Source organism: Lytechinus variegatus, chromosome 6 (assembly GCF_018143015.1).
Source record: "Lytechinus variegatus isolate NC3 chromosome 6, Lvar_3.0, whole genome shotgun sequence".
Lineage (NCBI taxonomy): Eukaryota > Metazoa > Echinodermata > Echinoidea > Temnopleuroida > Toxopneustidae > Lytechinus > Lytechinus variegatus.
Genome location: NC_054745.1, coordinates 38539466 through 38552846, shown reverse-complemented (window position 1 = coordinate 38552846; position 13381 = coordinate 38539466). Strand labels below are relative to the sequence as shown.

General features: G+C 36.7%; 1 protein-coding gene across 1 annotated transcript; it reads right to left on the bottom strand.

Annotated features, from left to right (window-relative positions):
- Positions 1-1186: 1186 nt before the first annotated feature.
- LOC121416634 (transcription factor RFX4-like) lies at positions 1187-11913 on the bottom strand. Its single transcript, XM_041610115.1, has 6 exons — positions 11859-11913; positions 11262-11409; positions 7081-7175; positions 3715-3832; positions 2954-3073; positions 1187-1488 (listed from the first exon to the last, which is right to left on the bottom strand). The coding sequence occupies exons 1-6, from the start codon at positions 11880-11882 to the stop codon at positions 1208-1210; spliced, it is 786 nt and encodes a 261-aa protein (XP_041466049.1). The 5' UTR covers positions 11883-11913; the 3' UTR covers positions 1187-1207.
- Between the last annotated feature and the right edge of the window lie 1468 nt (positions 11914-13381).

Sequence of the window (13381 nt, the reverse complement as noted above, 5' to 3'; positions counted from 1 at the left end):
TGTATGTAATATGTGACTAATTTATTTCAGATTCTATTAAATTCTGAAGAAAAAAAAATCAGAAAGCCTATCATTTTTGAATCTCGAGTTAAAAAGTCGTCTTTCATTTAATCACATGCACACTCTGAAAACAGATCACCCAATATTGGTAAATAAGGAACATGCATGTTAGACAAAATTAAACATAACATTGTGTAAAATTTACCCAATGTTTCGTTGAAAATCATCCATAAAACATGCATTTTGCCGCAATATGGGACAAAATCTTTCCCAACAAACATGCATGTTCCCTTTTTACACAATTTCGGGTAAATTTTTACTCATTATTTTTTAGAATGCACGTTAAAACGTATTTTTTGTTTTGTGAGTTCAGAGCCATGCACAACTATCGCTCGTTGAGTTTTGTAAAGCTTTCAATGGATTTAGGATCGGGTACCCTTTTCAGGGGTCCGTTACAGAAAGAGTTGCGTTTAAACGCAAGTCAAAAAATCAAACGCAAGTCCCAAATGCGCACTGTTGATTGGCTGAAAATGAAGTTGCGCATGATTTTTAGAGTTGCGTTTGATTGCAAGTCTTTCTGCAACGGGCCCTGGTCAGATATGGAATGTCAGATATAATCCTATCTACTGGTAGTAAACATTCGACCCTCTGATTTCATCTATATTTTTTATGATTTTTAACAGTGCCATTTTAACACATGAGTCTATGGGAAATGATTTTTTTTTAAATCCTTTTAAAAAATCCATAATGTATTGTTCGAAATAGACATGAAATGAAATACTCAGAAAATTTGCTTTGCCCAATTGACCGTGGGACCGGCAGCCGCTGTGCAGCGCCAGACCGACGAGGCTCTATCCCTTAAATCGTTGAACGCCAGACAGGTTAGCAGCACCTCCCATCTTTTAACGTATTTTGGTCTGACGTGGCCGGGGTTTGAACCCCCGACCTCCCGGGTGAAACCGAAATTCCCACCTGGGCTAACATAATAAAACTAGCGCCCAGTTGAATACTTTCTTCGGTCTAATTTGTTTTTACAAATTTACTTTATTCAATTGGCCTTTATTTAAAAAAAAAATTCTTAACTAAACAACATTTTCAATGAAAATATTGATTATTCTATAATAAATCTCATAGATTTACTTGGACATGTTGGCACACAAAATATGTACAATTGTTTACAGGGGCTTTCAAGAAAAAAAAAACATCTCTAAAATGAAGTCTCGAGCAACCTATGAGTGAAATGCGCATGCGTAAGCGAGTGATTTTCGTTCTTCCACGTGGCATGGCCTAGATGGTGGCCGCCCACGTGATCTTCCACTCTCGACCAATCAGGAACGGTTTTGAATTGAGGAGCGTTGTCGGATGAATGCTTATATCGGGCGTTCTCATTGGACCGTGCTTCGTATGAATGTGTGGGCGTGTTATGACCAATTAAACCTCTTTCTGTCCTCTCCTGCGATGGCGCTTCAAATCCATTTAAACATTCCTCTGTTGTATATAAAAGAACATGCATACACGGAATGATGATGATGATGATAATGACAGCAACAACAACAACAATAATAATAATGATGATAAAAATAATCATGATAGTAATATTAAGGATAATATACACTGCAAAATCTCCGGTAATGTCCACACCAGATATTGAAACAACACCAGTTTGGAATCAAACAAATGCTGTTTTGATACTAATTGGTGTTGTATAAACACATATATGGTGTTAGACTTATACTGTTGTTTAACACTTCTCTGGTGTGGACATATATAGATTCCGGGCTGGGTGTTAAATTAACACCGGATTTTTTGCAGTGTATGTTCTCATTCACCAAAACCAGTAGACACTTCTGTTCGTATTATAGATGTATAAAATTATTTTCCTAGCGGGGCATGCATACTGCATATGCACTGATGATGTATACCCTTCCCCGTTGTAATACATCAAAGCGCATGCATTAACGCCATTTACGAACGAATTAGACCAGGGGAGTGTTTCATCAATATTTTCGTCCGACAAGTTGTCAGATCTGACAACTTTTCTTGATTCTGATTGGCTGAGAAGCAATGTTACTATAGCAACTGTCGGATAAAACAGGACTTGTCGGATGAAACGTCTGACAAGTTCTTTCATGAAACGCTCCCCAGGAGGGCGTTTCATGAAAGGACTTGTCGGACGTTTTATCCGACAAGTCCCATTTTATCAGACAGTTACCATAGGAACAGTGCCTCTCAGCCAATCAAAATCATGGAAAGATGTCAGATCTGACAACTTGTCGGATGAAAATGTTCATGAAACGCTTCCCATGTTGAATAGTGGATATTTGATGGGATCGGTACAGCAGCCTAACTGGGAAGTAGACAAGATAAAATAACGGGCTAAATGATAATGAAACAAAACGATCAACAGACTAAACATTTGTAGACGAATTACTAGTAGGTTGGAATCAAAGTGAATTAAGCTTAGAGTAATGAATACAAGATTTTCCTAAATATCAATATTTTCTGCTTTCCATTATCGTTTATGTTAATTGGAAATAAGAGGAGGAAGAAGAACAAAAAGGAGAAGGAGGAGGAGGGGAAGAAGAAAAGGAACAAGAACAAGAGGGGGAGAAGAAGGGGGAGAAAGAAGTAGAAAAAGAGGAGAAAGATGAAGTATGATGATGACGATGATGTCGAAGACGATGATGATGGTGATGATGACGATGATGATGTACAAGATATGTTCATAGATTGATGCACTTCTTTGGGGAAAGAACGGTACAAATTAATAAAAAATGAAAAAGTAAGTGAGGAGTGTTTGGCACTGCGTTCATAACTGTTAAATATATCTAAACTTACGTAACACATTAATTTCGGAAATTCTAAAGATCTTTTTTACTTAAGTCATCTTTCTTTTGGAAATTTGGCGATGATAGACACTGTGGCGATTATGATTCAACGTAAGGGTGTCTACCTTGGCAACAGTCTTCACGTAGCATTGCAAGAGTAGCATTCATCCTGGCTTCAAGCTGGATGAGATCAGTCTTGTGGAGAAGATACTGCTCTAACATCAGATGAAGGATATGGAACGATCCTGAAAACAAATCAAGATAAAAAAATATCGTTTCAGTGCACCTCTTTGACCCTTGCTCCCTCCCCACCTCCCCATCCTCCTTCTCTCTCTCTTTCTCTCTCATATTTCCGAAGGTTCGTATTTCCGAAGGTTCGTAATTCCGAAGATTCGTTATTCCGAAAAAGAAATGAGGTTCGTTTGTCCGAAAGCTAAATGATTAACTAACCTTATTTCATTTTCGGACTAACGAAACTTAGGAACGACGAACCTTATTTCGTTTTCGGAATAACGAACCTTCGGAACATCGAACCTTTTTCGTTTTCGGATTATCGATAAATTCGCCTCACATCAAATCTTGACCGTGATGATTGGGAGATACTTAGGGTTTCCTCAATATAAATCAGTGAGCAAAAAAAAAAAAGATTACTAACAGTGAAAATTTCTCCTTAGTTATTCTTTTTGACATTAGGCCTAATTTCAAATAAGCATTATATAAATGTTGTCCAAAGAAATGAAAATTAGGAATACACAATTGTTTTTATATAGACGATTGATATAAATTTTGCATAATCTTTTCTCTTATTTAGAGGTAAATGTAATAATCACAAACAAAAAGATATTTTATTTATTTTTAAGGGAAACATCAAAATTGCGAAGCCTACCAAAGCTTGGTGCGCTACCAATGGTCAAGTCCCGGATGACCTTTGACGTGAATGTTGACCAGGTCAGCAAGAACTTCCGGGTCGAGTTGATTATTTTATCAGGATGACTTTTGGTGGGCTGGACATGGAAAGAAAATATAAAAAATGATTGCCAAAACGGCGAATTGTAAGGTTACGTGACAATTAATTGCTATTTAATGGAAAATCCAAATTTTCAAACGGTAAAAAAATCGTAGAACGCTAATCAAAGTCACGATTACAATAGCAATCATCATTGCAACAATGATGATTCAAGATTCACGTGTGAAGAGGCCCTAAGTTTAATACGTTAAGCCAGAGGCGAATTCCAGTTCATTTTCACTCAAATTACGATACAAATTTACGTGTGAAAAGCTTGACATCCAGAACGTATTTTTTTATGGGGGGGGGGGCGGAGTTTACGTGTCCCATCAAGCACTATCGTAGATAATACAATTTTCACGCACTCATCGTATCGATGCAGTGCTTTGATTGACAAGCCGCTAAGGACAGATACCGCCTTTATACTCAGGTTCGTATTCAAATAAAGTTTTCGAGCGAGCGTACGTGTGAAAGATCCGATGATTCTAAAAACGAATTGTAATCATCATTGCAATGATGATTCAAGATTTTGCAATGATGATTCAAGATTCATCTTTGAAAAGACCCTATATTAACACTAATTCCCTATCATTACATTATTATGAACGAAAATCTCTATATTACAACCCTAAGTCTAAATATACACTGTTAAAAAATTTATCCTTAAACTAAAAGAAGTTCCTGCAGCAGAGTCTCGAGAACACCTGTAATCTTACCAGATTGCGTAATCTTACAGGAAATTGGTATTTGGTGTGTGTAATCTTACAAATTTCCTTAAATAAAACACTCTTTTCCCCTTTTTCTAACAGACCTGTTCTGTTAAATTGCAGAAAAATTCCTGTTTCATGAATTTAAAGAATGATTCTGGTATTGCTTTCTGCAAAATGTTCTTTTATTTTTCTGTAAAATCAGGGTTTTTTTAACAGTGTAACGGGATTTTTCCAATGTATGACCATGATCGAGATGGAAGTGTGTAGTCTTTATCACAATTCTTTAGAAAACATGACAAATAGTGTAAGTGATGAAACCGTTTCTCGCTTCTGGGCTAATTTTCTTCATCGCACGATACTTTGTTGGCTGGATATGAAAGAAAATTTTTGACAGGCAAATCGGCAAGTTGAAATAGATCCGGATTTGTCCACTATATTTATAACCCAAATATAGGCCTATTGGAATTTTCCCCCTGTTTATTTATTTTGATTTATTAATTTCATTTTTATCTAGAAACTGGGTAACTATGTTAGTTCCAAAATTTCTTTCCACAACCTCCCAGTATTTTCTATCATGAGCTCCATATGCATCACAGACTTTCATATGTGTAGTGGCAATTTCCGGAAACCGTTCATAGCGATTTTCAATAACTGTACACACGCAGTAAAAAATGGAATGGAACTACTTATTATTGCCTTCAGTACATGTCGCAATAAAACCCATGGCATTTCTGAAAAAGGCCAGTGACATTTAAAACTGTCGAATCTCCATTTTTACAGCATTCACCTTCAACAAAAACGGTTACACGGAATTTTCTCCTACGATATTGGATCTGGTCTCACAGAGGCCATATTGGTTTAGAGTTAAGGATTGCAATAGAGTTTTTGGTTCAGAATAATGTAAAAGTACGGATTACTTGGGTTTATTTAATCTTGGTCGTTAGGTGTCATCTTGGGATTAACGTGCAATTTCTTTTTATATACTAGTACTCGCAAGAGCAAATAGTTATGAAACCACCAGAATTTCAGGGTAAAATACTTTTACTTTCCTCTGGGGGCAATTACAGACTCTATCTACTTGTACACTGGTTGGAATCTTGCCCCCCCCCATAAGCAAATATATAAACAAACAATAAACAAACAAATAAATAAATAAATCTCGATCGAGAAAAGGAATGGAAAGAGAGAAGGGTAAAATTTGATATTATTTATAGGGTGTAAAATCTATCACATAATAGACGTTTTGTAAGAAAAATGTCGAAAGTTTTGCTCTCTCGCTTCGCTCGCACCCTTTCCCCTCTAAATTTTACACCGCTACGCCATAGCTCGCCCCGAAAATGTTTGGTTCTTTACGCCACTGAATATGTATCCTTTGTATCCTAACTTTTCCCTCTCACGATTCCCTCCTTTTTACGTTCTCCCTACTCGTTTCTATCCCTCCTATTCTCCTTTTCTTTTCTTTTCTTTGCATTGTATTCTTTATTTTAATACATCTGCAGGCGTATTCCGACACAAGCTTTCCTTACAGACACTTACGTCAATTACCTTCCTTATGACAAATTGATTTTGTTTGAATTTATGTTGACAAAAAAAAATGATTTTGTGAAATGGAAAAAATAAATGTTATTATGAAATGAAAGAAAATTAAATTCATGACATGTCAAACTTAGAATCCTTTAACATATGTTGAGACGGTATGCTCCCGACTGCCACGTATAGTGTCTACATTGTTCGACAAATCCGGCCATTAATATTATTAATACTCATAGACTGGCCGAAGTCATGATATCACATATAATTAGCAAGGATCAGGTGTTATGAGTAAAAATGCACTCCTGAATTGTGTTAAAGCTACTTCTGCAGCTGCGTCGACAGCGCTGATTCTATCAACAGTTATCATAAAAAATCAACCCAGTGACTACTGACATATCTGTTTCCAGATGGATTTGTACAGGAAATCACCATGTTCCAGTATGCCATGGGTTAATGCATGTCATGTTACAATTTTATCGTACATTTTGGCTTTAATGTGATAATATCGAGGGTGTGGAAAGATGTATGTATGTGTGTGTGGGGGGGGGGGGTAGAAAAAACCAGGGCATCTCAAATGCGCGGGCTACCAATTAGAACAGATGGCGCTATTAAAATACGTTTGAAATACCCTAATACTATTTGGCGACTTTTTTTTAAATAGGATTTTTCCTTTTGTTTTTTTCCGTTGTGTCAATATGTGCACTTTTATTTTCTATGGAGATACACATAGGATATAATGATTTTATTTTTAATGGGATGCATTTGAACCCCATACGTCTAAGATAATTTTTGTTTCAATTATATAACATATCTTAAAAAATCGAATTCGGTCAAAAGGTGCTTCGACCCTTTACGAGGGTGGGCGTGGACGAGCGACGAGCGTTGTCGATATTCGGACCCTTTTCCCCACCGTTTAAGGAACGTTCCAACAAAGTTCGGGCGGAGTGACCGAGTCTTTAACTAGTCCAAAACTTAAGATAGCCCTCAAATCATAAACTTGTACCTTAATGACGAAAGTTTCTACAACTTTATCCATCCAATCAGTGAAGTGTCGCAGAGTTACGTCATCATCCAGCATCTTTTCGAACTCGTCACATTCTGTATAAAAAACAAGTATTTATCAGTCTCGTACAATACGCTCTGAATTTATATCATTTTTCATAACTATACATCTCTTTGTCTGGTATTGCTGTGGATGCAATTTTTATTTTAAATAGTATCATCTTCTCCTCCACTCCCACGAACTTCCACGCCCACACCTATCCTCACTTAAACACGCACCCGTAGTCATACAGACGCACACACTCTCACTGCTATCCTCGCATACACGCACACCCGTAGGCAAACAGACACACCCACACTCACTCCTATCCTCACATACACGCACACCCGTAGGCATACAGACACACACACACTCACTCCTATCCTCACATACACGCACACCCGTAGGCAAACAGACACACCCACACTCACTCCTATCCTCACATACACGCACACCCGTAGTCATACAGACACACACACTCTCACTCCTATCCTCACATACACGCACACCCGTAGTCATACAGACACATACACTCTCACTCCTATCCTCACATACACGCACACCCGTAGTCATACAGACGCACATACTCTCACTCCTATCCTCGCATACACGCACACCCGTAGTCATACAGACGCACACTCTTTCACACCTATCCTCGCATACACGCACACCCGTAGGCATACAGACGCACACACTCTCACTCCTATCCTCACATACACGCACACCCGTAGTCATACAGACGCACACACTCTCATTCCTATCCTCACATACACGCACACCCGTAGTCATACAGACGCACACACTCTCACTGCTATCCTCACATACACGCACACCCGTAGGCATACAGACACACACACTCTCACTCCTATCCTCACATACACGCACACCCGTAGGCATACAGACACACACACTCTCACTCCTATCCTCACATACACGCACACCCGTAGTCATACAGACACAACACACACCCACACCCGTAGGCGTACCCGTAGGGTAATTAACCAATCTGACTTTTATGCACACACAAATCCATTATTTATAAAAAACAAAATCCTGAAAATTCATGATATTTACGAATTTCATTTGGGTACATTCATGTTTCAACTCTCAAAAGATGATTTACCGGAAATTTTTTCTTCCTTGTTTCAAAGAAACAACCTTATCCATTCTTACCCTACCCGCCAAAGGGACTCATTTCACCTTCCACGTACTCGTACGTTATTTGCTCAAAGAACAATTGTATTCGAAGGACCAAGGCTTTGGAATAATCTTCCAATCGAAATAACTAGCTGTTTATCTTTAAGTATGTTTAAATGTAAACTGAAATCATTTCTTTTGTCCAGTTATGGACACCGTTAAGACGCACTGGCTGAATATATGTAATATATTAGATTTGTACCTTTTTAAAGGTATAATGTGGTATATATTTTTTTTCATTCTTCGCTCATCCCCCTCCTATATTTCACATTGTTCACTTTTCCTCTTATTCTTTACCCCTTGATTTTGTGCTGTTTGGCTTTTCCTTTGTAGTATAATTATTCTTTAGTGTCCGATCTCCTTACGAACTTCATAATTACTTTAAGGAACCTGCAGACACTACAAGCTCTGCTTTTCATGCAGGTTCCTTCATATTTCACTTTATTTACTGCCATTATCTTTGTATTTTTCTATGTAACCAAATGTATTTCTTGTATTATGTTATTATTTTGTTATCTTGTGAAGTATGAAAATAAATTCAATTCAATTCAATTCAATACAGTCACACACACACTGTCTCACTCCTGTCCTCGCATAGATGCACACCCGTATAGGCACACACACACAGCCTCTCATCCCCCACACCCCTACTAATCAGTCTAGAATAAAATGTAGGCCGCTATAATCCGTGTTTAATACGTGTTGATGTCAAATGTGATTTTGAATTATGGGTTGGCAGAGGTAGTCTGTTTTACATACTCGAAATGTGAAGCTAAATGTAATTCATACACGATGACAAAATAACAATGTAGGTCTATGTGTTATCAAATAGTATGCTTGGTCTTCCTTAAAACACTACACTGACACACACACGCCTATTCATTCAAATCCCATACAACACACGTACCCTTATACCTACACACCCCCACCCTCAAACACACACACCCGCTTGTTCACACACTCACAAACGCGCGTGCACAGAATTGACAAAATTTAGATCTAAAAACCCATTCTGATCATTCTGATTGGTCGACGGTAAGAAAGTTTGAACGCTCTACTGGGAATACACATTTCTTTCCTTAAAGGAAGCCAAAACCCATGAAGGAAGCAATCTTATTGGAAAGAGTTAAATAAGAGGAACAATTAAAAAAAAGGTTTCATCAAAATCGGTTATGAAATAAGCAAGTTATGGACGTTTAAAAAGTCTTGTTGTACATTCAATCAAATTGGCAAACGTGCTTCAAATGGCTGATTTTGTGGACAACTCTTCATTTGCTTTGTACACAAATTTTCAGATTTTCCCTTTTATTTTACACATTTCACATTATCTCTTCCTGAACTTGAAATATGTGATGTAAGTTATATTGTCCCATGACATATGTTGTGCTCAGAAGGAGGCAAGATGCAATTTGAAAGATAATGATGAAAATCTGAAAATTTTTGTATAAAACAAATGGAGAGTTGTCCACAAAATCAGCCATTTTGAAGCACGTTTGCCAATTTGAGGATCCCCATTGAAAGTACAGCAAGACTTTTTAAACGTCCATAAATTGCTTATTTCATAACCGATTGTTACGATACTGCAACAAATAACAATCAGAAATTGAGATATAAAGTTTAATTTCCTCTTTTTTTTATTACAGGAAATAATTATACATAAATAAAACAAATAATGATCTTACATAAATCTCTTGAAGTGTCCGATGTAAAATCCCGAAGTGATGATACTATATCCAAGTAATAATCCAAATGATAAAATCCCAGTTGACTGGCGAAAATTCACAATGATGGCGATGATGAAACTGATGTTGAAGTATGATGAATAATACGAGTCACTGTAACGAGTTGAAGCGTCCGTGAAGACGATGTTGATGATGATTAACAGTTAATTTCAGCAATCCATGGGTTAAAGCGTGTTCATTGAACAGGTTGATGATGTTGATGATCTCGATGAGAACTGATAATTTCTCTCTCAAAATAACTGCAAACAGTTCATTGATGGTGGGCAAATAATTCCACACAATATAGATATTCCAGGTGGAAATAAACTGCTCTGATCTGATCTGGTGAAGTGATCTCATATGATGTGGTGATCAAGTGATCTAATATGATGTGATGATGTCCTTGTAGAAACTGCAGCTTTATATACTAAATTTGAACTGTCTAGATCATTCTAATATTTCAACTAATCTACAAGCTTCTAGAATTCACTATAATGGAAGGTTCTAGCATTTTCTTTGAAAAACTTTCTCCTTTCAGGAGCAGTCAAAATCCAGAACACTCTTGAATGACCTCATTGAAATCAACAGTGTCAATAACATAGCTAAGCCTATTGTTCATTTCCACTACCAATACAATTCTATTGTTTGGCTTTTCCCTATTCAACAATAAAACTCCTTGGCCTTTAAATAGGCAAGGCCTGCATAATAAAAAGACATTCTAGAATGTTCTTTACAATTCTTGGCTATCCTTAAAGGGAAATAACTAATAGATGAATGTAATTGCTTTTAAAATTCTTTTACAATTATTCTTATATGTAACACGATTTTGATGAAACTCTTTTTCAATTGTTCCTCTCAGTTTACTCTTTCCAATAAGATTGCTTCTCTTCTTGGGTTTTGGTTTCCTTTAAAGCCATATGAATGAGATGAGATTTTAATCGTATTCGTATTATAGCAACTTAGAAAATTAGATACCTTATTCAACCAGAATACAATGCTGATCAACATCACAGTCAAATTTAGAAAACACACAAGAAACATATCCACAATTCAGATCCAATGCTACCTTCTTAAAAAAAATCCTGAAATCATTTGACTACTTTATTCATTACTTAGTAAGAACCAGCTATGGTGGTCATCGTAGCACAGTTCTAAAAGAAAATGCCTTTTCCCCCATTAAGTCCTGTAATTTTCAAAGAATAAGTAAAACCTGGATTTACGAACCATTCAGGATTAAATTGTACAAGCATCTTGTTTCCTTTGCACACAGCACTGAAACAGTTTGTCTGCTAATGCTGTCTAGATCTAACAATGACCAATCATCGCTCATCTGCAGTATGACGTCACTTGATTGTATCACCCTTTTCGCTGCCTGCAAACCATATGATAACAATAATATAGTAATAAAGATTATTCATAATTTATACTAAACATACAATGATGATAGATATGCAGAATTGATGATAATAATGATTTGTAATTGCTTCTAAATGTTTTCTTTTATTGAAACATTTTTACACATAAACATGCAAAATATTTATAACTATAGTTCCAACAATAAGGTTCTGATAATGATAAAAAAATAAGAAGAAGAACAATGATTTTATTAATAATTATCATGATAGTCATAACAAACAAATAATTGTGAAGAAAAAAAAATTATCAAATGAGAATTAGAAGAAAACAGAAAACAAATCATTGATAATGGTAATACTGGAGTAAATAATAACACAAATGCCTCCAGTGATTCTGAACAAATGTAAAAAGCACTTTTACATCAAAAAGAAGCAACAAAGAAAAACTATAAAATGTACCAAATACCTGAGCTAGATGATTCAAAGTCATTTGCTTTTCCAAAAGCAAACTGAATCGAGCAGCTTCTGCATTAAAAGATAGTAATAAAACAAGATAGCTACTATCAATTTACCGTTATTTCGTACCATAACTCTTTCGTCAATAATAAAATTAGTGAGAAAGCGAAAGAAAAAGGGAGGGAATTGGCTGAGTGGTGGTCACCAAGAAAAAGGAACGTGAACAAAACTCATATATTCTTTGTTTATTGGTTCTATTTGGGTTTGTTGAGCACCTTAAAAAACACTTAATCGTGAGAATAAGTCGATTGATGCAACGCTGGATCCGAAACAAAGAAAGAAATGGATATTGAAAAGTCGTAACACCTCTGACTAATAACAAGGGAAAGAAAGGGGGTTGGGAGGGGGAGGGGGTGGGGTAGAGGGGGAGCGGAGAGGGGGGGGGGGGCTAGAACACCTATAGTATATCGGTAGTTCTCAAAGATTAAATATAGAAAGGGGTCATGAATTTTATTATACTGATTAACAGATCTGTTACCCATATTTTGCCTTATTATCTTACATATTTACATATTTTGTCCCCCCCCCCTGTCTTTCACAAACGCGCACCGACCCCCATCTCCAATTTTTGCTAATCCTTCTCATCTCATGACCTTTATCTCCCATGCTCTCATCAAGAGGTGGATCCAGGATTTTCCAAAGGGTGGGGGGGGTATTTTTGCGAGGAAAAATTTGACAAGCACAAAACAAAACACACTCACAAAAAAGTCCTCACTTTCAAGGGGGGGAGGTAGCACTGGGCGGCCGTGCCCCCCCCCCCTTGGATCCGCCACTGCCGTCATCATACTCCGAAGACCACATCCCCGATGCTATAGCAACCGACACAAACCTACTCCAAAACCCGACCGAAGGTTTATCATTGGTTATAACTTAAAGGGATACTCCGGACTGAATATATTTAAATCTAAATCATAGAGTAAAATTCGCAGAGCAAAATGCTGAAAATTTCATCAAATTCTGAAAGACAAATAGCGAAGTTATTGAGTTTTAAGGCTTCGCAATATATTGCGAAAACAGTCATTTACCTTTCGTAATGAATATTCATTAGGTGGGCTGATGATGTAACATCCCCTACTTTTCATTTCCTTATGTTATTACATAAATTCATAATTGTTTCATTTTTTTGCAAACACATGTGCATGGTATGTCTCGCTTTTAATGAAAAGGTGTCAGCAATTAATACCAATCGCATTAAACCAGTTGTCAATTATTTCTTTTTGTTCTTGAGTAAAAAAGAATTGAATAAATCTAACTTCATATGATAAAATACAAAAGAACGAGTGGAGATCACTAGTTTGCTTAGTGAATGTTCATGAAGACATTCCAAGAACTGTTTCACCGGAATAATGCAATTTTTAAAAATGCCACAGCTTTGTCATTCCTTTTCTGATTTTGATCCACTTTTCAGTGTCTTGTTTGTCTGTTTTTTTCTTCTTAATCTGATGCAATCATATTATTTTCAGCCTGGCGTGC

Excerpts from the sequence above, each read along its gene's own strand:
- LOC121416634 (XM_041610115.1), bottom strand. The coding sequence starts at position 11,882 with ATGACTTTGAATCATCTAGCTCAG. Across the intron at positions 3,833-7,080 it reads TAGAAACTTTCGTCATTAAG|CCCACCAAAAGTCATCCTGA; the intron begins GTACAAGTTTAT and ends TTCCATGTCCAG. Across the intron at positions 1,489-2,953 it reads ACGTGAAGACTGTTGCCAAG|AGGAATGTTTAAATGGATTT; the intron begins GTAGACACCCTT and ends TATATACAACAG.